The 23,077-nt window shown below is 41.4% G+C and overlaps 1 protein-coding gene across 3 annotated transcripts in view; it reads right to left on the bottom strand.

Annotated features, from left to right (window-relative positions):
- The window catches only part of TGFBR3 (transforming growth factor beta receptor 3), a 246,451-nt gene that overhangs the window by 124,664 nt on the left and 98,710 nt on the right, over nucleotides 1-23,077 (bottom strand). For all 3 annotated transcript variants that reach the window (XM_007480338.3, XM_007480340.3, XM_056815362.1), the window contains exon 3: nucleotides 18,717-18,891. In XM_007480338.3, coding sequence (XP_007480400.2) covers nucleotides 18,717-18,872 — 156 coding nt within the window. In that variant the 5' untranslated portion in view covers nucleotides 18,873-18,891. The remainder of the gene's footprint in view (nucleotides 1-18,716; nucleotides 18,892-23,077) is intronic.

Here is a 23,077-nt window from a genome sequence, read left to right as displayed (position 1 = left end):
ATACTGGGGTGGGGAGACATCCCTGCTTTCACAAGAGTACACTCTTGTGAAGGGGGGAGGTGTCTAAATAACTTGTACATCAAATATATACAGAGAAGATGGAATGTGATATTAGAATGGAAGGCATGGATGCTGAAAGGACTGAGAAAGTTCTTCTCCAGAAGGTGGGCTTGAGCGAAACCAGTCCCCTTCTTCATTCACACAGCCACGTCCTTGTGGAACTTGTCTATAGTATTTCAATTGCCTCAAGTCTCTCCCGACTTCAGTCTTTTCTAAATGAGTAGGGAGAGCCCTCTAGGTACAGGATACAGATAATACCAATTACAGAAATGAGAAATGGAGGTAGTAGGGAGCCAAAGAAGTTCATTGAATAAGAGGGTAGCATGATCAACACTATACTTTAGGAAAAAATCACCTTGCCAACCTGAATGGATGATGGACTGGCGTGGAGAATAAGAAGGCAATTTCAGTTTAAGCTGGTGAATAGAGAGAATGGGACAGAGAGGAAAGATGTTGTGAATGTAGAAGATTTGACAACAAATTGGATTTGTGAGGAGAGTGAGAAGTCTTAGGAGAGCATGAAGATTGTCAGCCTTGGTAAATGGGTAGATGGTGCAATAAAAAGAAAGGAAGGAAAGAAATGAATTTGAGAAGGGATAATGAGTTTAATTTTGGATACACTGAATTTACAATGTCTATGGGGCATCTCGTAGGCGGATGGCCAAAAGGCAGCTAATAATTCTGGATTATACCTCAAGAGAGAGATGAGGTCAGAATATAGAATTCATTTGCATAGAGATAACTGACCCCTGGGGAGGTGATGAGATCACAAAATAAGATCATACAGAGGCGAAAAAAGGGAAGAAGGCTAAAGACAGAGCCTTGGGGAGAGTGTCAAGAGGTAGGACTTAAAAGCGATCCTCCCAGACTCTAGGGACAAAATATTTTCCACCAGATTTGAGTGCCTTCCCTGTAAAGCAAAAGGAAGTCTTTAAAAACCCACAAATTTGAATTGAAGACCAGCAAACACAAGACTGATCAAATTCTTGGAACAGAGAAAACTGTACCACTAAATTTTGGTACTTCCTGTCCTTTCTCTTAAAGGAGTTGGGGGCAGAAGGAATGGATTATGTGTAAAATCCAATTCCTATTTCTGCTGGCAGTGGGAGAGAGAGAGATTATTTCTTGAGCCAAATATGTAGAATAAATCTTTATGAACACTGTATGTCCAAATTATTTTTTTAAATAACAGGAAACATATTGGATGTAGGCACAATAATATTACCAAGACAAGAGAAGGTTGTTGCCTTTATAAACTGCTCCACACCTCATTCTAAAATCTCCAGGCCAGCCAAGAGCTCACATCTCACCTTGTCCTCCAACAAATTTGAGTCCTATTTGGAAGCATTCAGAGTTTCTTTTAGGAAACCAAGGGAAGGAGAATTTAATGAAGGAAAAGTACATTAGCATGAGCGCCGCAGGATTTTATGGTTTGGGGGGATCTGAACTGCATCCAAATATAACACCAAAAACTCCAAACTGAAAAGGAACCCAAGGGATGTTTTCCACAAAAGAATGTGGGATGGCCAACTCTATCATTTGCGTTGAGATCCTCAGGCTTTAACAAGGCACTAAAAAGGGTTTCCCAAATGTATCCAAAGTGGGGGGAAAGGAAAGAACCCTAACAAACGTTATGAAGGCCGGCCGGAAACTCAAGTAAAGGGCAACATGTATATTAAGCAGACACACAAAAGGCTGGGATTAAAGATCCCGGAGGGATGCTAACCTTGGCAGAAACAGAATTACACCACCATGAAGAGGTATGATCTTCTAATCTCCTATATCACGTGAATCCTCTTGGGCCGTGTGAGGACATAGGAGGGAGGAGCAGTCATCCAGAAGGGGTCCTTTGGGGCGGTCAGATGAAAATAAACTGCCCCAGCTGTGCCTATTCAGTGGAAATTAAGCTCTGGCTGCTCTTGGGTTTGGAAGATCACCAAATCCGATTTTCATCCCAGCAACTGAACGAGAGAACCAAAAATGCCCCTCGGACTCTTGAACTAAAGGGAAGTTTATATCATATTATATCATGTGTGCCCAGTTTTCAGACCCTCTTTGACCTCCAGATCCTTTTCCTTTACTACCATCCAAGTATCCCTCCCTGGTTCCCTTTCATAAAATGTTATCTAAGGAAAGTTTCCATGTACCTTTCTTGCCAGAGGGAAGGGAGGGAGGGAGGGAGGGAGGAAGGGAAGGAAGGAAGGAAGGAAGGAAGGAAGGAAGGAAGGAAGGAAGGAAGGAAGGAAGGAAGGAAGGAAGGAAGGAAGGAAGGAAGGAAGGAAGGAAGGAAGGAAGGAAGGAAGGAAGGAAGGAAGGAAGGAAGGAAGGAAGGAAGGATTTATTAAGCATCTAGTATATGCCTGAAATTTTACAAAGCATCTTATAAATATTATCTCATTTGTTCCACATAATCCTGGAAGGTAGATACTATTATTATCCTCATTTTACAGCTGAGGAAACTGAGGTAGACAGAAGTAAAGTGACTGGCCATGACAAAGCCAGTAAATGACTAAAGCCAGATCTGAACATTGGTCTTCCTAACTCCACAGGCAGTCTATCAATGTGAGGATTTCTGCCTCGTGATGCCTAGAAGCATGGCTATATCCACTGCACCATCAAGCTGCCTAACAACATGTAATGAATAGAGCACTTAGATTGGAGTCAGGAAGATCTGAGTTCAAATCTAGCCTCAGATATTTGCTAACTCTGTGGTCCTGGGTGAGTCACTTAACTTGTTTGCCTCAATTTCCTCAAGTGTAAAATGGGTATACTAATAGCACCTACCTCACAGGGTTATTGTAAGGACCAAGTGAGATGGCATTTGTGATGTGCTTAACATAATACTTGCACATCGTAACTGCTTAATAATGCTTCTGTCTTTCCTTCTTATGGCCAAATTTCTCTGAACCCCCCCCCCCAAACCTTAGGCAAAAATCCTCAGGAGATACTCATGGTTATACTCTCCCCACACCCCATACTCAACGTCACCTTCCCAGTTCCAACGAGGCTTCAAGTACAAGCCTTTGAAAGACTGTGGACCTGTTATCCAAGATCCATCACAGTTCTGAGAAGCTTATCACGCTACAAGTGGGTAGTTATTTTAGCCACAGCAGCTCTCAAAAGTCAACAAAATGTAAGAAGGGTTGCAACTTGCATCAGTGGAGTGACTCCCCAAGCTAACCAAATCAGTACTATTTTTTAAAAAAACAGAACTTTGGGGGGAGGGGGAGAGACTTGCACCCTCCCTTTAAAATGTAAAAGGACTAGTTTACAGACTTTGGTGCTGTCTCGCCATCTTGGTCAAAGAGCTCTGAGAAAAATCGCCACATTCTTTCCATTAACCGGGCATCTAACTGAAGTCTCACAGCAGCCCAGAAAGGAAAAAGAAAGTTGACCCAGCTTCAACCAAGGCAGACGCTGATTCCTGTGGCTTTAAGACTGTGCACTCATAAACGAGTTGCCTCTGCTGGACACCACGCTCTAAATAAACAGACTCCTCTGGCCGACACACTACTTCCTGTGGAGTTCTGGTGGGTAAGGGCTTGCAGAGGCTGCCAAATTCAATGACCAGCAACTTTGGAGCTGACTTAGAAAACAAGCTACGAAGACCCAAGTCCAGAGTCAACAAGGGGGAAAGCCACATTAAACAGAGAACAAATTACTATCCAGGCAGGGATACCTTCAAGGGCTCCTCAGGCTAGAACCAAGATGGCAGAGTCAGGATCTTCTGCCTTGATCAAGGAAGAGGTGAAAGGCATTCTTTGAAATCAAACGATCCAGCTAACTGGAAGTGATAGATAAATAATTGGGGAGGGGGCAGATGATGCCTCGCAGAATGAAAGCGGTTCCTGGTACACGGCACACCCTTGGTTTAGAGTTGAGCTCAGGTCACTTGGGCTCCTCCAAAGGGATACGGCATCAAATAAGACTCATGGATGCCGTTCTCCATTCACCTGGGGAAAACCACAGGGGCAGATGACGAACTCCCATAGTTGCTGCCCAGGGAAGGAGGGAATAGAGAGTCCTAAAGAGGGCTGGAGAAAAGCTGGATGGAAGCAGACACTGAGAATTTAAAGAAGTAGGTAAAACTCGGGGGCGGGAGCATTAATTAGTAAAAAATCAAAAACAGCAATATGTGGGAGCATCCAAGAGAAGGAAGCCAGTTGAAGGCAATGATGAAAAGATGGTCTTGGGGTCCACATGCCTTCTTGTTCAAGATAAAACAAGTAATTTGGGGAAATAAAAAAGGGATGGGAGGATCAATGGAAAACACTAGTGGGGTTATTTAGGTGGCATAGTAGATAAAGTGCCAGTCCTGGACTCTGAAGGACCCGAGTTCAAATATGGATTCAGACACTTATTAGCTATGTAACCTAGGCAAGTCTTTTACTCTGTTTACCTCAGTTTCCTCATCTGCAAAATAAGCTGGAGAAGGATGGTAAACTACTCCAGTATCTTTGCCAAGAAAACCCTACATGGGGTCAAGAAGACATGACTGGGGGGAAGCTGGGTATCTCAGTGGATTGAGAGCCAAGCCTAGAGACGGCAGTTCCTGGGTTCAGATCTGACCTCACACATTTCCTAGCTGTGTGACCTTAGGCCAGTCACTTAATCCCCATTGCCCAGCCCTTACCACTTTTCTACTTATTCTAAGACAGAAGGTGAGGGTTTAAAAAAAAAAGACAAGACTGAACAAAAATAGTGAAGGGGAGAGAAGAAAGGATAAAAGACATTAGGTCAAGAGTCAAACAAACATTTATTAAGCACTGACTAGATGCCAAGCACTGTATTAGGCACTGGGGATACAGGTACCAAAAAGAGGGAAATAATACATACTCATTAGAAGCCAACATTGCAATGAGAAGGGACAAGTACCTGTATAAATATATTCAGAAAAAATTTTTAAAAAGGAACAGCTGGGTAGCACAGTGAAGAAGAGAGCACCAGGCCTGGAGTTGGGAGGACCTGGATTCAAATATGGCCTCAGATACTTCCTATTTGCGTGACCCTGGACAAGTCACTTCACTCCACTTGCCTAGCCCTTAGCATTCTTCTATCTTAGAATTGATACTAAGACAGAAGGTAAAGTTTTTTTTAAGAGAATTTTAAAGAAATTCTAATAAGATAATTATAAAGAAAATTATTTTAAATGATATGATTAAAAATTACAAAATAATTATACTTATAAAATACAAATCTAATCAAAGTAAATACAAGGTAGTTTGAGAGGAAAGGTGCATGTAGCTAGTGTGGAATAATAATAAAAGAAAAAGATAGCTCCTGAGCAAAATGTTAAAGGAAGAAAGGGATTCTATGAAGTGGAGTTCAAGACAGAAAACCAAACAAGAATCTTACTGGCTAATTAGAAATTAAGGCCAATATACAAGAATGAAAAAGGATGAGGGCAAATCCTAGGATTACTCCACTACAGGGAATTCTCAAGGAGGGGAATTTCTAGCACCAATGGAAGTTGGCACCTTCTTGGCAATTTAGAGGCTTAAAGGACGTTTTCATCTGAGGTCCATGGGCCTCCCCAACAGGGTGAACAGGGATAGATTTCAGAGGGTCCATGAATTTGGATAGGAAAAAAGAAAATTACATCTTTGCTTCAATATCTGTAATGCTATTATTCTGAAAAGGGGGTTGGGGAGCAATTGGTTGTGCTGGAATACTAAAATGATCCACGATTCAAAAAAAAAAAAGTCAAGAATCTCGGTATTACAGAGATGCCAAAAACACTAAGATGTTAAGGGACTTAAGTGACTTTTTGTACGAAGGGACTTCCTAGCTTCAATTCCAGCTCTCTGCCATACTGCCTCTCGAGTCGATAGCACGTAATAACTAAGTGCTAAATTATTAGAATAATTGTCATGAAAATAACACTGGACTTGGAATCAAGTAAGAACTGAGTTTGCATCTCACCCCCATTCCTGTCTCACTAGCTAACGGACTTCAGTTGAGTTATGATCTTTCTGGTTGACTAAATGGGATCTAAGAAATGGTGTGGAAGAATGAAATTGATTCATTTAGTAGTAAAGTTTCTTATATCAGAAGAAAAAAATATAAAAACCAACATGATGGAGGGAAAAGAGTTTGATAAGGAATGAGAGGACTGAGTTCAAATCTCATCCTCCAAATAACTTTTTTGATCCTATGATCCCAGTCAAGCCAAGACAACAAGGAAACAGAGTTAGAAAAGGAAGAACTTTGGACTCTGCATATCCAGGCTCTGTGTGTGCCAGGCAGCATATGTACACTGGAGTAGAAAGAGCAAGCCAACCATCTGGGATATGGATTTGCACATACTCGTTTTGTCTCTACTGTTGCCAAAAAAAATCTTAAAATCAAAAACTCACATTTTCATCTGCGAATGATGCCTTAATGGAAATATGTCCTAACAACAGAGAAACCTTACAATGAAGAAAGAAATGCACCAGAATGGTTACTACGGCAACGATATGAAAGGACTGTGTTCTAGCCCTGGCCTCCATAAAGGCAAAATGCCCTTTTGATTGAAACATTCTAGTGGAGGGCAAGACGGGCCAAGGCCATCTTGCACTCCAGCCAGAAGGAGGGGGCGGGGAAGGGGAAATGATACAAGATGCTTTTTTCAACTCAACTGTCAACTCTTAGACAGCACACAACATAAAACAGTCTTGCTTTGTGTTGCAATGAGGTCTTTCATTGCAGAAGAGCAAAGGTCAACAATCTCCATACCATTCTGATAGAAGTATGATGTGCTTCTCCAAACAGACGGTCCTCTCACCCCGTATGGAGGGCATTGGGAGAAAGGAAAAGCAGAACACTGCAGCTCCTTGGTTTGGCTGGTGGTTGGAGTTGGCTATGGCTAGAGCCCACATTTCTACCTTGTTAATTTCCATTTCCACCATTTTTCAAAACTCCAGAGCTGGCTCTTTGGGAAACAACATTTTAGTCATCCAGTTGTGGTTGGAGATTGGAAATTTCCTCTTAAACACGCTAAGAAATTTTGCTTAAGTCGAAGCTGGGTTGGTTCTAATTGACCTGCTTTGTCTTCTATAGCTTCTCCCCGCTCCCCTGTGTACCCCCAAAAACCACTTTTGAGACACTTCTTCACATAATTGGCTGATTTCCTTCCCACTAGTTTGTGCTAAAAACTCCTGCCATACTGTAGCTTCTTGCCCAGAAGAGGAACGTCAAGGTAAATTGGAGGAAAAGTCCATGAACAAGCTTAAAGTCTGTCTCGTTTATCTTTTCAGTTCTTTGGGATGAGTTGGGTAGTTAAGTCTTCAAGAGTGATCATGGTTTAATGGAGAGAATGCAGCATTTGCAGTTGGGAAGATGAGGGTCCTATATATTGCCTCTGCCTCTAACTAGTTAGTCCTTTAGCTACCTCTTGTCCTCATTTGTGTCAGTTCTAAGATGAGGATGTCAACTCAATAATCTCAATGATCTTCTAAATCTCTGAGTTCTGCTTTTGGACAATATCTTGATTCACACAAGGAATCTGGCTTGCCCTACTATTCTCTCCTATTCTCTACTTTGTTCCAAACATGATAAAAATGTCCTTTATTCTCCCTTTGTCCCACTCTTCCATGTTCTTCTCTGTCTGCAACTCCTGCTCAGGCAGATGCTCATAGAATCAGAAACTGGAAAGAAATCTTAGAGGGTATCCAGAACAAACATCCCTGAGGTTGTTCTATTATTTCAGTTGTGTCAGAGACTCTTCAAAACCCCATTTGGGGTTTTCTTGGCAAAGATAGTGGAGTCATTTGCTATTTCTTTCTCCAGTTCATTTTACAAATGAGGAAACTGAGGCAAAGTTAAGTGACGTGCCCAGGGTCACACAGCTAATATGTGTCTGCAGTCAAATTTAACCCTTCTTAACTCCAGGCACAGCACTCTATCCACAGCATCCCTGAGGACCAGGATTCAAAGATCTACCTTTTTCAGGAAGCCTTCCTTTCTCAGTCCCCTAAACCTTAGTGCCTTCTTTTCTCTAATTTATCTTGTATACATCTTATTTGCATGTAATTTTCAAGCTGCCTTCTTCATTAGACTGTGAGTCCCTTGAGAGCAAAGACTTTTTAAAAACCTTTCTGTGTGCCCCTATTGCTTAGCATAGTGCCTGACCCACAATAGACTCTTAAAAGTGAAAATGACTGACTGAATGAGCAGTTATCATCATGCATTCTCGAGCAAGTCATACATTCTCTGGAGTTGAACTTCCCCATCAATTAAATAGGAGAGTAGAACTAGATGACCTCTAAGGAACAAAATAGTCATAAAGGAGATGGAAAGGATCCTCTGAAGCCATCTGGTCCTACCCCATCCCCATTTTAGAGATAAGGAAATGTGAGGATCAAGACATTTGTTAACTCATTAAAGTAACAGAGTCAGATTCAAATTATAACTCAAGTTTAGTTCTGTTTCCACAGCACACTGCTGCCTTTTCTTCTTTTTTGAACTTTTACCTTCTATCTTAGAATCAATACTATGTATTGGTTCCAAGGCAGAAGAATGGTAAGGGCTAGGCAATAGGGTTAATGACTTGCCCAAGGTCACACAGCTAGGAAGTGTCTGAGGCCAGATTTGAACCCAGGATTTCCCACCTCTAGCTCTGGTTCTCTGTCCACTGAGCCACCCAGATGCCCCATTGCCTCTTCTCTTTTCATTCTAATGATCTTAATTCATAATAAATCTTCCCATGAAACTCTAGCTCTGTCCACTGAGCCACCCAGCTGCCCTGTTGCCTCCTCTCTTTTCATTCTAATTATCTTAGTTCATAATAAATCTTCCCATGAAACTCTAGCTCTGGTTCTCTGCCCACTGAGCCACCCAGCTGCCCTGTTGCCTCCTCTCTTTTCATTCTAATTATCTTAGTTCATAATAAATCTTCCTGTGAAATGCTAGCCACCTCCAGAGAAAGAACTGTATTTCACATGGATGTATTTAGGATTTTATTTGAGGGTTCTGGTCATGTATGACTTTGCTCTTACAACAACGACCCATATGGAAGTGTGTTTTGCATGACAATAAAAAATAAAAAAATAAATCTTCCCACGAAAGAAAACGCCAGCTAGGCCTAAAGGAAAAGGTACATCCACACACCAAAAAAAGCCACTATCCCAGAAGACACTGACTGGTAAGAGAGAGCCGGGGATGGAGATTGTTTCAGCGTCTCCTGCAGGAACACAGGACTGTTCCTGCACCCAGACCCAAACGCTTCCCTGCTGAGGGCGATGGTTCTCCATGGCTGCCCCTCTCCTGAAGATCTCCCTTCCAGCCTTAATGCAGCTCGTGCCCACACAGAGAAAAACAAACCTGGAAATATTTACAGTTGAGATCTCGTGTGCGGCAAAGAGTGAGCGAGTGTCAAAGTAAACCACTCAAATGCAAACACTGGGTATTTATGAAAAAGTCCAATTCCCAAACAAACAGAGGCCAGGCAAGAGTATCGCCTGCAGCTTGTTTAAAAGGAAGCTGCCCTGGAAATCATCCCAGCCTGCTAGGGATGGCAGAGTTGTGAGTGTCCGGGCTGCAGCAGACATCCATTGGGTGGGAGTGTCCATGCCCTTTCTCTTCAGGCACGTCTCTTCTGCTGAACTCAAGTGGGCACCACGGGAAAGAGGTTTCACCCACTCCAGTAGGACCCACTGGGTCCAAATGTCCCATGTAGGGTGGGGAAAGGAGGGGCAACAACCCAGGGCAAAGGGAAAGTTATTCACATACCAAGTACTCCTTCTAACACGCAGCCAAAGCATCTAGTCCAGATTAAGCTATTAAAAACTCGGTACAATGCAAGCTCGACACTGGCAGAAACTGACTTTTTGTCTTTGTAACCTCTAGCACCTAGGCAACACCCAAAAACTATCTGTGGAAAGGCAGAGGCCATATCTTTCCAATTCTCCCAGCAGCAGCCCCCAGCACAATGCGTTGAGTAGGAAAAGCCCATAATCCATATTCCTGAGTGATGACAAGGAATGTTAGACTAGGAGTCAGACCTGAATTCAAATCTAGCCTCAGATACTTACTAGCTGTGTGTCCCTGGGCAATTCACTCAAACATGTTGACCTCAGTTTCCTAATTGTAAAATGGGGATAATAACAGCATCTACTTTACCGGTGTTGAGGATAAAATGAGATCATATTTATGGAGTACTTTGCAAATCTTAAAGGGCTATATAGGTGGTAGCTGATATCACTGGTTTTTATAGAAATTAATTTATTAACACAGATGTCCAATGGTTATAGTATCTATACATGTTAAATTTAACAAATGAGGAATTTTAGGAAAATTGAACTTCCAGGCAAGATTACCTAGAAATCCACAAAGCAGATGATTCTGAATTAACATTGTGACCAAAAAAATAAAGAAACTGACCTTCTGTTTAGGTCATAGCAACTAATAACATTACTGTTCTTGTTGTTACTTAAAAACAAGTCATACCTCATTCTCCCTATTCCAGAACATGCCTCAAAATGAACCTCAGGTATTCTGTCTACAATCTCTTTTCTGGAGAAAATCAGACTTGAGAGATTAAGAAAAACTATTCTTTTGAAAAAAATATATAATTATAATTCAGGACAGACATAAATAAGGACCAAAAATAAGCATGTGAAACCCAGTGAATTAAGATCAATAAATCCAACTCAACAAACAAACTGAGGAAGCATCTCCTGTTCACATCTGCATAGAATTTGGTGGGGGGCTTTCAAGGCTGGGTTTTCCTGTTGAAGAAGAAAGAAGAAAGGAGGAGGAGAAGGAGAAGGAAGGAGAAGGAGGAGGAGGAGAAAGAGAAGGAAGGAGAAGAAGGAGAAGGAAAAGAAAGAAAAAGAGAAGGAAAAGAAGGAGAAAGAAGAAGAGAAAGAGGAGGCAAAGATGGTGGTGGTGGTAGAAAAAGAACAAAAAAGAAGAGGAGAAAGAGGGAAATAGAGAGAGGAAGGGAGAAGAGGGAGAGAGAGAGAGACAGAGAGAGACAGAGACAGAGAGAGACAGAGACAGAGAGACAGAGAGAGAGAGAGAGAGAGAGAGAGAGAGAGAGAGAGAGAGTTAATTGTATTAACAACCTCTCAAACAATTGATCAGGTCAAACAAAGCCACTTCAAAGGAAGGTCAAAAATAAATTCCAGTAAACAAAATCACAGCCACTCTAGTAACTAATGAAAGTGTTTTGCAGGAAACAACCCTTTGGTGTTGCTATCATTGCTTCTAGGCACAGGGGAAACATCACAAAAGCCAACCCTTCCTAGGCTAACTGGAGATGAGGGATGATGGATGCATCTGACTTTCTAAGACAAAGAGCAACTAGGAACTGATTTTTATAATGATGAAAAAGCCAACATTTGCTCCCCACCCCACCCCCCTTGTTTCCAGGATGCTTCTCCTCTCTGAAAAATCAGATTTTCTGACTTGTTTACACTCTTCTGTTCTTGTGTTGTCGCCAAAGAGTCTTTCCCCAGTTTCCTGTTCATTTTCTGGAAAGCCGTATCCAAAAGCAATGATTACAAACAGGAGGTAAGGCCCGTCGATCCAAAATACAGTACACTGTATACAGCTCTAAGTTGATGATGATGTCCTGATGAGAGTACAGAAGTGAGGCCAACATCACACCCAGTCTTGGTACCAAAGGCTATTTATATGCTCCCATAAAGCACATGTCTTATTTAAAAACTCTACTGACCTTTAAAACGTTTTAAGCATAGGTCTAACAATTTCCTCAACAGCTGGCATGAGTTATTACCTTGAGGCACACTTTTGAGCATCTAATCACCTGGGGGAATAAAGAAAGATGCAGGATGCAATAAAAAAGTACTAGGTTTCAAATCAGGGGACCCACACTCAAATTCCATCTTTGCCATTTACCAACAAGGTTACCTTGGTCAAGTTAGGACACCAGTGTAGGCCTCAGTTTCCCTATTTGGGAAATAAAAAAGTTGGACCAGATGGCCTCTAAGGTCCAGTCTAGATCTAAGTTAGGGAAGCTAGGTGGCACAGCAGATTCACAGATTCAGATCCTTCCTTGTGTGACCTTAGTCAAGTCATTTAACTTTGCCTCAGTTTCCTTATCTGTCAAATGAGTCAGAGGAGGACATAGCAAACTACTCTAATACCTCTGCCAAGAAAACCCAGAGGGGGGGTCACAAAGTCAGTCATTACTGAAACCACAACCAATTCGAAACGTAAAATTCTATTATCACAGGTAGAATTTTAAAATAATAATAAAATTTTTATGAAAAAGAATTAATTAATTTAATTTTAAACTAAGCTGTAGAATTCAAATTCCTTGAGGGCAGGGCATAGGTCACTGCAATGTCTGGTATGTAAGAGTTATTTAATAAAGGTTGACTCATTGACTGGCCAATCTACAAATAATCCTCAAAATATAGCAATTCCATTTCCTTCATGGCTCTAATAATTGTATATCCATAAAAAAGGAGTCATCCACAGAGAATAGCAAAAAGTCAGGTAAGGTTACCAGAGCGGAGGGAAGGGGAGGTAGTATTGGTAAAAGGGAAGGAAGCCAATGCAAATTTTATGGGTTGAATAGAATTTTGGCAAACTTGATGAATTTTGAAAGCTATTTGCAAGCTGCAATGATATTATATTTCCATGTTCACGTACACAGGAATTGAAAGATATTTAATACTTTTTTTTTCACTCTTGTACTAGGATTCTCTCCATCCATTCCCCCACCTTCCATCTATAAACAAGCCCTTCCCTTTTTTGCATTTCCTGTCCTGTCCCTGACTTTCTGGCTCCTTTGCCCACAATCTCTCTCTCTCTCTCTCTCTCCTCTCTCTCTCTCTCTCTCTCTCTCTCTCTCTCTCTCTCTCTCCTCTCTCTCTCTCCTCTCTCTCTCTCTCTCTCCCTCTGTCTTTATATATATATATATATACACACACATATATGTATGTGTATGTTTATTTATAAAAATATGAGACTTTGTGTCTCTACCAGATAGTAGAATCAGAGGACTAGATGGGATTTCCAAAGATCACTTGGTCTGTTGGCTCAATTACAAAAGTAATGGACCAGGAACAACTAGGTGGCTCAGTGGATAGAGAGCCAGACCAGGAGTTAGGAGGACCTGGCTTCAAATCTGGCCTTGGATGCTTCCAAGCTGTGTGACCCTGGCCATGTCATTTAACACCAATTGCTTAGCCCTTCCTGCTCTTCTGCCTTGGAACTAATACTTAGAATTGATTTTTTTTTAACCCTTACCTTCTGTATTGGAACTAAAAAGAAAAAAGAATCAATTCTAAGCATTGGTTCCAAGGCAGAATGGTGGTAAGGGCTAGGCAATGAGGGTTAAGTGACTTGCCCAGGGCCCCACAACTAGGAAGCATCTGAGGCCAGATATGAACCAGGACCTTCCATTTCTCAATCCACTGAGCCACCTAGCTGCCCTTTTAGTATTGATTCTAAGACAGAAGGTAAGGGTTTTTTTTAAAGGGATAGACTACAACCATTTGTGTTTTATGGGTCCCCAAGGATGGAAATCACCCAATTTCCTTTGGAAGCTCATCATCATAAATAGGCACCATTCCTAGTGTCTAACTCAATTTCCTAATATATACTTTCCAACATACTAGAAAAAAACACAACCAGCTGACATTGTTTTCAACAATAGGTTTTTACCAGACCTACCTTTAGGAAATCTCACACTTTTCCCTTCTGACCAATCATTTCAAAATCTTTCTCCATTGAAGTCATTTCCTTTTATGAATTTCATACATGTGTGTGTACACACACACAGAAAATCGACTTCATGTCTCACGGCTGTCCCCGGCTTTATGTTCCCTCTACCACGGCCTCACAGTTCAAGCTTTCATCATCATCTACCTAGTCTATTACAGCAGCCACCTAATTAGACTCCCAGGCTCCAGTCTCTAGAGTCTCCTCCAATCAATCCTTTACAGAACAGCCAAAATAATCTTTCTAGTCCCTAGAAGAAGCAGTGCAACATGGTGACCAATATCCTCCTTAATGCTATTCCTTCCATCTGCTAATGGTCTCTTGTTTACCCTGTCTAGACTTAGTTTGCGCCTAGGTATTTGCATGTTACCTAACACATAGTAGGCTTTTTAATAAATGTTTATTAACTGAATGAAATAATGATACTGTCTCTCTCATTAGACTATAAGCTTCTTGAGGGCAGGATCTGTCTTTTGTCTGTCTTTGTATCTTCATGGCTTAGCACAGTGCCTGACTCATAGTAGACTTTTAATAAATGTTTGTTAACTGAATGAATGAAGATATTGTCTCTCCCATCAAACTATGGGCTCCTTGAGAGCAGGGACTGTGTGTGCACATGCACACATGCAAGTTTACTGACTGATACACTAGACCTGGGATAAAAAAATTTACACTCAAATTGTGCCTCAGACACTTTCTAGTTATGCAACAACTAAGTAACAATTTTAGTTGGGTCTCTCTGCTTCCATTTCCCCATCTAATAGAAATAATAATTGTATCACTTACCTCTCAGGGCTGCTGAAAGGATCATACAAGATAATGTGGGTAAAGTACTCTGAAAACTTAAAGCCATCTATGGAGGACAGTTATTGTTATTCTGCTCACCAGTCTCCTATGGCTCCCTGTGACCTCTAGGTTAAAATCCAAATTCCTAAATGTGGCTTTTAAAACCTTCCACAGTCAGACTTTTCAGATTTATTTCACAGTATTATTCCCCTTCACACTCCGTACACTGTAGCCAAACTAAATGATTGCATTCTCTGACACCATGCATTTGCACCAAGCATTCCACATACCACTCCCCTAAAAGACTCCTATCTTTTCTCTAATCTAAGGTTCACCTCCACTATGTAGTTTTTCCTGATTCCAATTCCTAAAAGTGTTCTTTTCCTCTTTATATATCCCTTTGGTCCTCTGTATGACTTTCTTATTTATCTCCATCATTCTCTATTTTTTTTTAACATGTATACTCATACAAACACACACACTAGGATAGAACTGGGCAGGAAGGTGAAACAGAGAATACAGTTGGACTTGGAGTCATAAAGACCTGAGTTCAAATCCTTTCTCAGATACTTACTAGCTATGTGACCATGGGACTAGCTATGCAAACCATTAACCTTTTAGCCTCAGTGTCCTTATCTGTAAAATGGCCATAAGTTTATATATTGTTATTATATGACATATAATAATATAATACATAAAAGTATATGATAAAATATAATGAAATATAATATATCATATCACAACATAACAGAATACAACATAATATGAAGTAATGCAACATGATATGATATAACATAACATAATATGATATAATATAATGTAATATGATGATATAACATAATATGACATAGCATGATGTGACATAACATATCATGTCATATATGATATAATAACATATGATAATATCATATAACATAATATAATGTGATGTGACATAATATAACATGGCATAACATAACACAACACAACACAACACAACACAACACAACACAACATAACATAACATAACATAACATAACATAATATAATATAATATAATAAATATGCTCCTCCACCCAGGATAGTATTGACAATCAACTGACTAAAGAAGTCCATAAACTCTGATGATTATTATTTTTTAAATCCTGACTTTATGTCCTAGTAACAATCTAAGACAGAAGAGCAATGGCTAGACCAATGAGGTTTAGTGACTTGCTCAGGGTCACACAGTTAGGAAGTGTCTAAGGACAAATTTGAAACCAGGTCCTCCCAACGCCATTCCTGGCACTCTATCTACTGTGCCACCTCTCTGCCCCTTCTGGCTATTATCATTATTGTTATTGTTGTTATTGTTATCATCATTTATTCCAAACTCTTTGAGGACAGGGACCTTTTTAGAGCCAGGCCCAGAGAAGGGTTGGTGCTAAGGAGATGCTTAATTAAGCAAAATGGCATGCAGCAACAGCTTTCACATAGTAGGGCAAGATGAACACCAGAGTGGGCAAACCCTCCCGATCTCTCTTGAAATGTTTTCCTTTCGCTACAGCAATTGATCTGAATCTATTTTCAGAGTAAACACAAGTACTGCTCAATTTAACACCAGAACTGCTAACACTTGGCCCTCCGAGCTGAGACAGTTGTTTTTTCATCTCTCTGGACAGGACATCGCTAAAGGAGCAATTGCTGGTGTCTTCCCAGCCCCTGCAGTCCCCAGCGCTGACAAGAGCTGCAGTTCCTTCCCTCTCTTCCCCTACACATTCTTCCCCCCCCCCCCCCAGAAGTGGAGATGGAAAGCTGCATTCCTAGGACCAAGGAATGGGAGCGTACATATTTGTTCCTGCAGCTACGGAATGACCCCAAAAGAACAGGAATGGGAATTTACAACCTATCAGAGTGGGTTACAGAATCCTACTTTGAAGACAGCCAACTCTGCACACATTTGAGATCTAAATCTGTTTCCTTTTTGCTTTGCCCTCCCAGCCTCCCACTCTAGCCCGAAGGGGAGGAGGAGGAGAAAGGAGGAGGAAGAGAAGAAAAAGTATATAAGTGATACTAAATGAATGGTTTGGGAAACTGTCCAGATCTGAGCAAAAGAAAGGTCAACAAGGAATGATTTTTAGCAAAAAAGAGTTTTTCCTAATCCCTAGTGTGATCATAGGTCATGTGATTTCCCTTTCCCTATAAGAGTTCCTAATATTTCAGATGCATCTGAGGAGCTACTGAAATGACAGAGGAACATAACACCTAGCACATAGTAGGTACTTATTAAATGTTCATCCACAGTGGATTGATAAAGACACAGATTGGCTCAAACACTTCCTTCAAAACCCAACTCAAGGAGCAACTATGTGGCTCAGTAGATAGAGCGTCAGGACTAGAGACTGGTTCTGGGTTCAAAACTGACCTCAGACACTTCTTAGCTACATGACCCTGGGCAAGTCACTTAACCCTCATTGCCTAGCCCTGACTGCTCTTCTGCCTTGGAATCAATAATCAGTATAGATTCTAAGACAGAAGGTAAGGGTTTAAAAAAAATTCAGCTCAAGTCCTACCTGCCTTTCCTAACAATCTCCACCAATTGTAATACACTCCTTTCTAAAGCTAAATACCTATACATAAAGCCCTTACTTTGTTCCAGGGGCTGTGTAAAGTGTTTTACAATTATTACCTCACTGGATCCTCATAACAACCCTGGGAGGTAGCTACTGTTATTATTTCCATTTTACAGATGAGGAAACTGAAGCAAACAGAGGTCAAGTGACTTGCCCAGGGCCACACAGCTAGTTAAGTGTCTGAGGTAGGATCTGAACTTGGGTCTTCTGCTTCCGAGCCTGATGTTCTGCTCACTGCACCACCTACCTGCCCAGTGCAGTCTCCTTCATTTGAAGGTAAGCCCCTTGAGGGCTAAGACTGCTTCACTTCCATCTTTCTATCTCCAGCACTTACTACACAGCGCCTAGCACACAGTAGGCAGTGAATAAATATTTGTTGGTAGATCAGTGGATAAGATAACCCATTCTGTCAAAACATATTATATTGACCAATTCATCCTAATCTCTATCATGGCAGGATTCCCCCCAACCGAGTAATCCACCATTCTTACCGCTTCCCTGGAAAATAATAGCTTAGAAACATGTTCATAGGGGAGTCAGAAACTGGGGTTCACAGGCCAGATGCAGAGATAGATTTGAAGCGGTCAATAAATTTCGACAGGGGAAGGGAGTCATGCTGAAATTTAGCATGTCCTTCAAGTTTAAAATTTAAAAGACAAAACATAATTCTGAGGAGTCCACATGCTTCACCAACATGGCCAAAGCAATCCACTACACACAAAAAAGATGAGGACCCCCTGATCTACAGGGAGGGTAGTGGGTCACAGAGGATAGAGGCTCGTGCTTGGCTTCAGGAAGCATTAGATGTGAATCCCACCCCCAACACTATGTGACCTCCCCAAAGTCCCATAACTTCTTTCAGCCTCAATTTCCTCACTTGTAAAATGGTGATAATAATTCCTGGAGTACCTGTCTCACTGGGTTAAAAATCATAACCAATTAGTCAATCACTAAGCATTTATTAAGTCATGGTGTCCCAAGCACAGGGAGCTAGTATTCCCCCCAGCAAGGGGATCCAAGAACAAAGAATGACATGATCCCTACTCTCAAGGCACTTACTTTCAAACAGAGGAAACAAGGTCCATAGATATAATATAACATTATATATAAATAATATATAATAATGTATATAATATAATATATTTTAATAAAATATAGGCACAGACAGAATAAAATGACCAAATGAGGTAATACAGGAAAGATACTTTACAACTTTTAAGAGCCATCTAAACATCAACTATTATTATTATCATTATCATCATCATCATTATTATTATTAACTAATGGGCAATGCCTCTGAAATATGAACTCCTAAAGAAAATTCTTTCAGAGACTGGGGCAAATTTCTCAAAGTCACTGAATAGGGAGATTCCAAAGTCCAATGGGCCTCTAAGGAATTCCCTTCTTGAAACACTTCCCTATTTCCCTAGCATCCTCTTCCTCAGATCAGAACACAGTTCTCCATTAAAGAGCTTCTCATTCATAGGTTGACCAAAGCACTGGAATGGGGCCATTTAGTTCAGAAAAATGGCATATCAGCTTGGGCTTTTGGTTTGTTAATTAAAGGCACAGCAGCTTTGGCAACAAATGCATCCACCCTACCTCTCTCCGAGGCTGGCCAGGACTTTCATCAGGATTCCGGAGATTCAGGATATGGACCTCCTGAGGCAGGCTGGTTGTGCCCCGGCTTGCACAGCCGGAAAGGACAGTGAAGCTCTCCAACAGGGCTTGGACAGGGTGAGAGGAGTTGACTGGCATTCTGTCCGAGGCACGGGACCTGCGAAGAGGGAAAAAAAAAACAACATGCCACTCAGAAACATCAGAACTCATCCAGATTCAGAAGCAGGCATTGTCATGGCATGAAGAGTCCGCTTTAAGAGTCATCTAGCCATTGCCAACTCAGTCCAAGGATGATGATGCAGGCTTATTATTTCCAACACCAAGAGGGAAAAGCTAAACTATTTTTCTAAGAAACCAATATCTTTCATTTCTTTTGAGTGATTTTGTAAAATCCTCCTTTTGGCTCATAATACTGTGTAAAATTCCTCTGGGCAAGGACACTCCCCATTTCTTCTGCTCCCAGACATCAAGACATCTCCTCCCTCCATCTAAAAAGGATATTAGGGGAAAAAATGCCTAGAAACAAGAAGATTTATACATTGACTTACATAATACATTCAAAATCATTATTCATTTGGTAAATATTAAGAAATTAATCAGGTGCACAGGGCTGTTTCATTGATTCCCACAAAATATATTAAAAGGCATAAGGAGCAGCTAAGTGGCTCAGTGAACTGAGAGTCAGGCCTAGGGAAGTCCTGGGTTCAAATTTGACCTCAGACATTTCCTAGCTGTGTGACCTTGGCACTTAACCCCCTTACCACTCTTCTACTTTGGAACCAATACTTAGTATTGATTCTAAGACAGAAGTTGAGGGTTTAAATTTTTTTTAATTTTAAAAACTGTTTAAAAGACTTGGAGGAGGTCTCCAGCCTTCTGGGGACAGAGTCTCTACAGAAGTCACAGAACACAGATAAGGATAGCACAGGAAGGGAAGAGGTGGATGGGTAGTGGTCTATACCAATAAAAGGAGGTACCCGAAATCCACATTGATGAGATCACAAATCACCTGTAGAACTGAAGTACTAAAGAGCGCTTTTCCCTTTGCAAAAGGTGCTGTTGATTTCATAAGACTGATTACTCTGGCGTCCTCCTCACCTCATTGGATACTCCTTTCCCTGGCCACCATTTTAAAACAGACCCCAGTCCTCACTGTTACCTGGGCTCTCTCTCCTTTATCCCTGAACTCCTTTATCCCTGAACAGATGCCCTTCCTTCTCTTCCCATTCCCCTTCCCCCATCCTCAAAGTTCCTATACATGCTATCTTCCCATATAAGATAATAAATTCTTGAGAACAGGAACCATCTTGTTTGACAATATTGGGGCGCTAAGTGCAGTACCTGGCACATTGTAAACACTTATTAAATGCTTATTAACACACCTGAACCGTGGCCCAGTATGATGAGATTTTTTGGCCATAGCAACTCTCAAAGCCTATCTACAAAGCTGACTCGGGGAGCACCCAAATTGACAAAGTCTCGTACCCTTGCAGCTTCAAAGGTGTGGGAAGAGATACAGCAGAAAGAATATTACATTCAATGAACCAGGACAATTCTGAGGGACTTATGAGAAAGAATGTATCCACACCCAGAGAAAGAACTGTGGGAGTAGAAACACAGAAGAAAAACAACTGCTTGATCACATGGTTTGATGGGGATGTAGACTCTAAAAGATCACTCTAGTGCAAATATCAATAATAGGGAAATAACTCTTGATCAAGATAAAAGGAAGGAAGGAAGGAAGGAAGGAAGGAAGGAAGGAAGGAAGGAAGGAAGGAAGGAAGGAAGGAAGGAAGGAAGGAAGGAAGGAAGGAAGGAAGGAAGGAAGGAAGGAAGGAAGGAAGGAAGGAAGGAAGGAAGGAAGGGAGGAAGGGAGGAAGGGAGGGAGGGAGGGAGGAGGGACGGAGGGAGGGAGGGAGGGAGGGAGGGAGGAAGGGAGGAAGGGAGGAAGGGAGGAAGGGAGGAAGGGAGGAAGGAAGGAAGGAGGAAGGAAGGAAGGAAGGAAGGAAGGAAGGAAGGAAGGAAGGAAGGAAGGAAGGAAGGAAGGGAGGGAGGAAGGGAGGAAGGGAGGAAGGGAGGAAGGGAGGAAGGGAGGAAGGGAGGAAGGGAGGAAGGGAGAAAGAGAGAAAGAGAGAAAGAGAGAAAGAGAGAAAGAGAGAAAGAGAGAAAGAGAGAGAAAGAGAGAAAGAGAGAAAGAGAGAAAGAGAGAAAGAGAGAAAGAGAGAAAGAGAGAAAGAAAGAAAGAAAGAAAGAAAGAAAGAAAGAAAGAAAGAAAGAAAGAAAGAAAGAAAGAAAGAAAGAAAGAAAGAAAGAAAGAAAGAAAGAAAGAAAGAAAGAAAGAAAGAAAGAAAGAAGAAAGAAAGAAAGAAAGAAAGAAAGAAAGAAAGAAAGAAAGAAAGAATATTATATCTGAAATCAAACGACCTGGAACTGAATCTTGGCTTTGCCATTTATAAAAATCTCAAAGAGGCCCATCACATCAAGGGCTGATGTCTTGACTTGTACGTGACCTGGACTTCATTGAGGCAGAGTTGGGCAGAGTCATCGATCTCCCTCTCTCTTTCAGAATCATCTAAGTCCAGTGGCAAGACAAAAGTCAGGATGCCTGGAAATGGTCCAAGATGCATTGGATGACCTTGGCATCTTTAATGTCTAACCATGCTCTAAGTACTCCACAATCCTTGCTTCAATCACCCCCATAGCTGTTGGAACAAATGGTTCTCATGCACCCATTCTGCTGGAGAGGTCTTCACATGTTTGGGGTCACATTCCCCTAACTCTAGATGAGTTTAAGGCTGTTGGTTACTCTCCACCTGGCTGCCAAGATGCTTTTACTGGTGTGTGACCAGTGAGCTTCTTGGAGCCATACGTGAGAGCTGGGTGAAAGCTGGACACTGGATGAGCAACCCTGAACAGGGCTCAGTAAATCATCACCCCAGAATCTCGCTGAACACCCTGAATCTCACCTTCCCTGAACACCCCATCCACTCCATAATCTATATACCCCTTTGGTAGATATGGGAGATTTTACACATACTTCTTTCTCATTTAGCCAAGTATCGATCTCTTTTTTCACCAGGTTTGTCTGACTGAATATATCAGAAAGGTCTCAATATCTGTCTATATGTTTTGTTTATTTAATTGGGGATAGAGTGGAGGGGATGCAGGGTTGTAGTTTCATTAATGTAGGGGGTTCCCTATATGGGAATTCTCTCCAATGTAATGTGACAGTTCATCTCTAACTTAGAAATGATTTATGTGACCTTGGACAAGGCCCAAGGATAAGAGTCCATTCATCTCTCTACATTTCAGTTTTCTCCCCTGTAGGATGATGTTGTTAAATTTGATGGCCCCTAAAAATCCTGTCCAGCTTTAGATATACAGAAGAACCAGAGGTTTCAATTAGCTACAACTCTCACAATTCAAGTTATCTGTTTCAACAGCCTCCCTGTCGACGCTGACTTCATTTACAACCCAAATTCAGCTCAGGTACCCAGCCAACACCACCCCACTGTCATAGCCCCATAATGAGACACAATGTTTTGCCAAGTCTATTTCAGAACCGACCAGAATTATCTAAACCGATAGCAGCTATCTGGTTTATGCCATGAGACATATGTCTTTTTCCAATCCTCAGCGGCACCCTGTGTCATGCTGCTGGCTCTTTTTGGAGACACAGCATGAGGTGGCAGAGAACCAAAGAACAGCAATAAGAGCCCAGCATGGCGGAGTAACCCTCCCTTGAATGGGCCACTACTAGAACAAGGAAAACACTAACGAAAGCAAACATTTCCCCCACAGCTCCCCAATCCACTCTCCTTTGCCAGGGTCCATGGGAGGTCTGGTATGTCTGATACTGGAGGACTACAGAGAAAAGTTTCCCCCATGCAGCTTTGGTGCCTCCATGGGGTTGGTGGGATGTTGATGCTGAGCTGTGCGTTTTCATCTTAATGTCATAAATTTGTCATGATCCTATCCCTGCTAAATAAACAAATTGAGGCACAGTCAGAAGTACTTTAATAGCCTGGACAGGCGATTTATCTGAACAAAAATCTAGACAGAGATGTACAATTTACATTGACCTAGCCAATGCTTCACTCTGCTCTTCTCACCAACCCAACCCAACCCATGCAAATTGTCTTTGTTTTCCATACATTACAGAATATTAGTAACAACTCATGTTGTTATCATGGGATAACCAAAGTAATTTGGTATAACAGATAGATTGCTGAGCTTGGAATGAGAAAGACCCAACTTTGAACTCACCTCAGACATTTACTAGTTGTGTGATGTTGGACAAGTCATTTAACCTCAGTTTAATCATCTGTAAAATAAAGGAGCTG

Source organism: Monodelphis domestica, chromosome 2 (assembly GCF_027887165.1).
Source record: "Monodelphis domestica isolate mMonDom1 chromosome 2, mMonDom1.pri, whole genome shotgun sequence".
NCBI classification, from domain to species: Eukaryota; Metazoa; Chordata; class Mammalia; order Didelphimorphia; family Didelphidae; genus Monodelphis; species Monodelphis domestica.
Note: the sequence above shows the minus strand (reverse complement) of the source record. Positions and strands in the feature narration are given on the sequence as shown.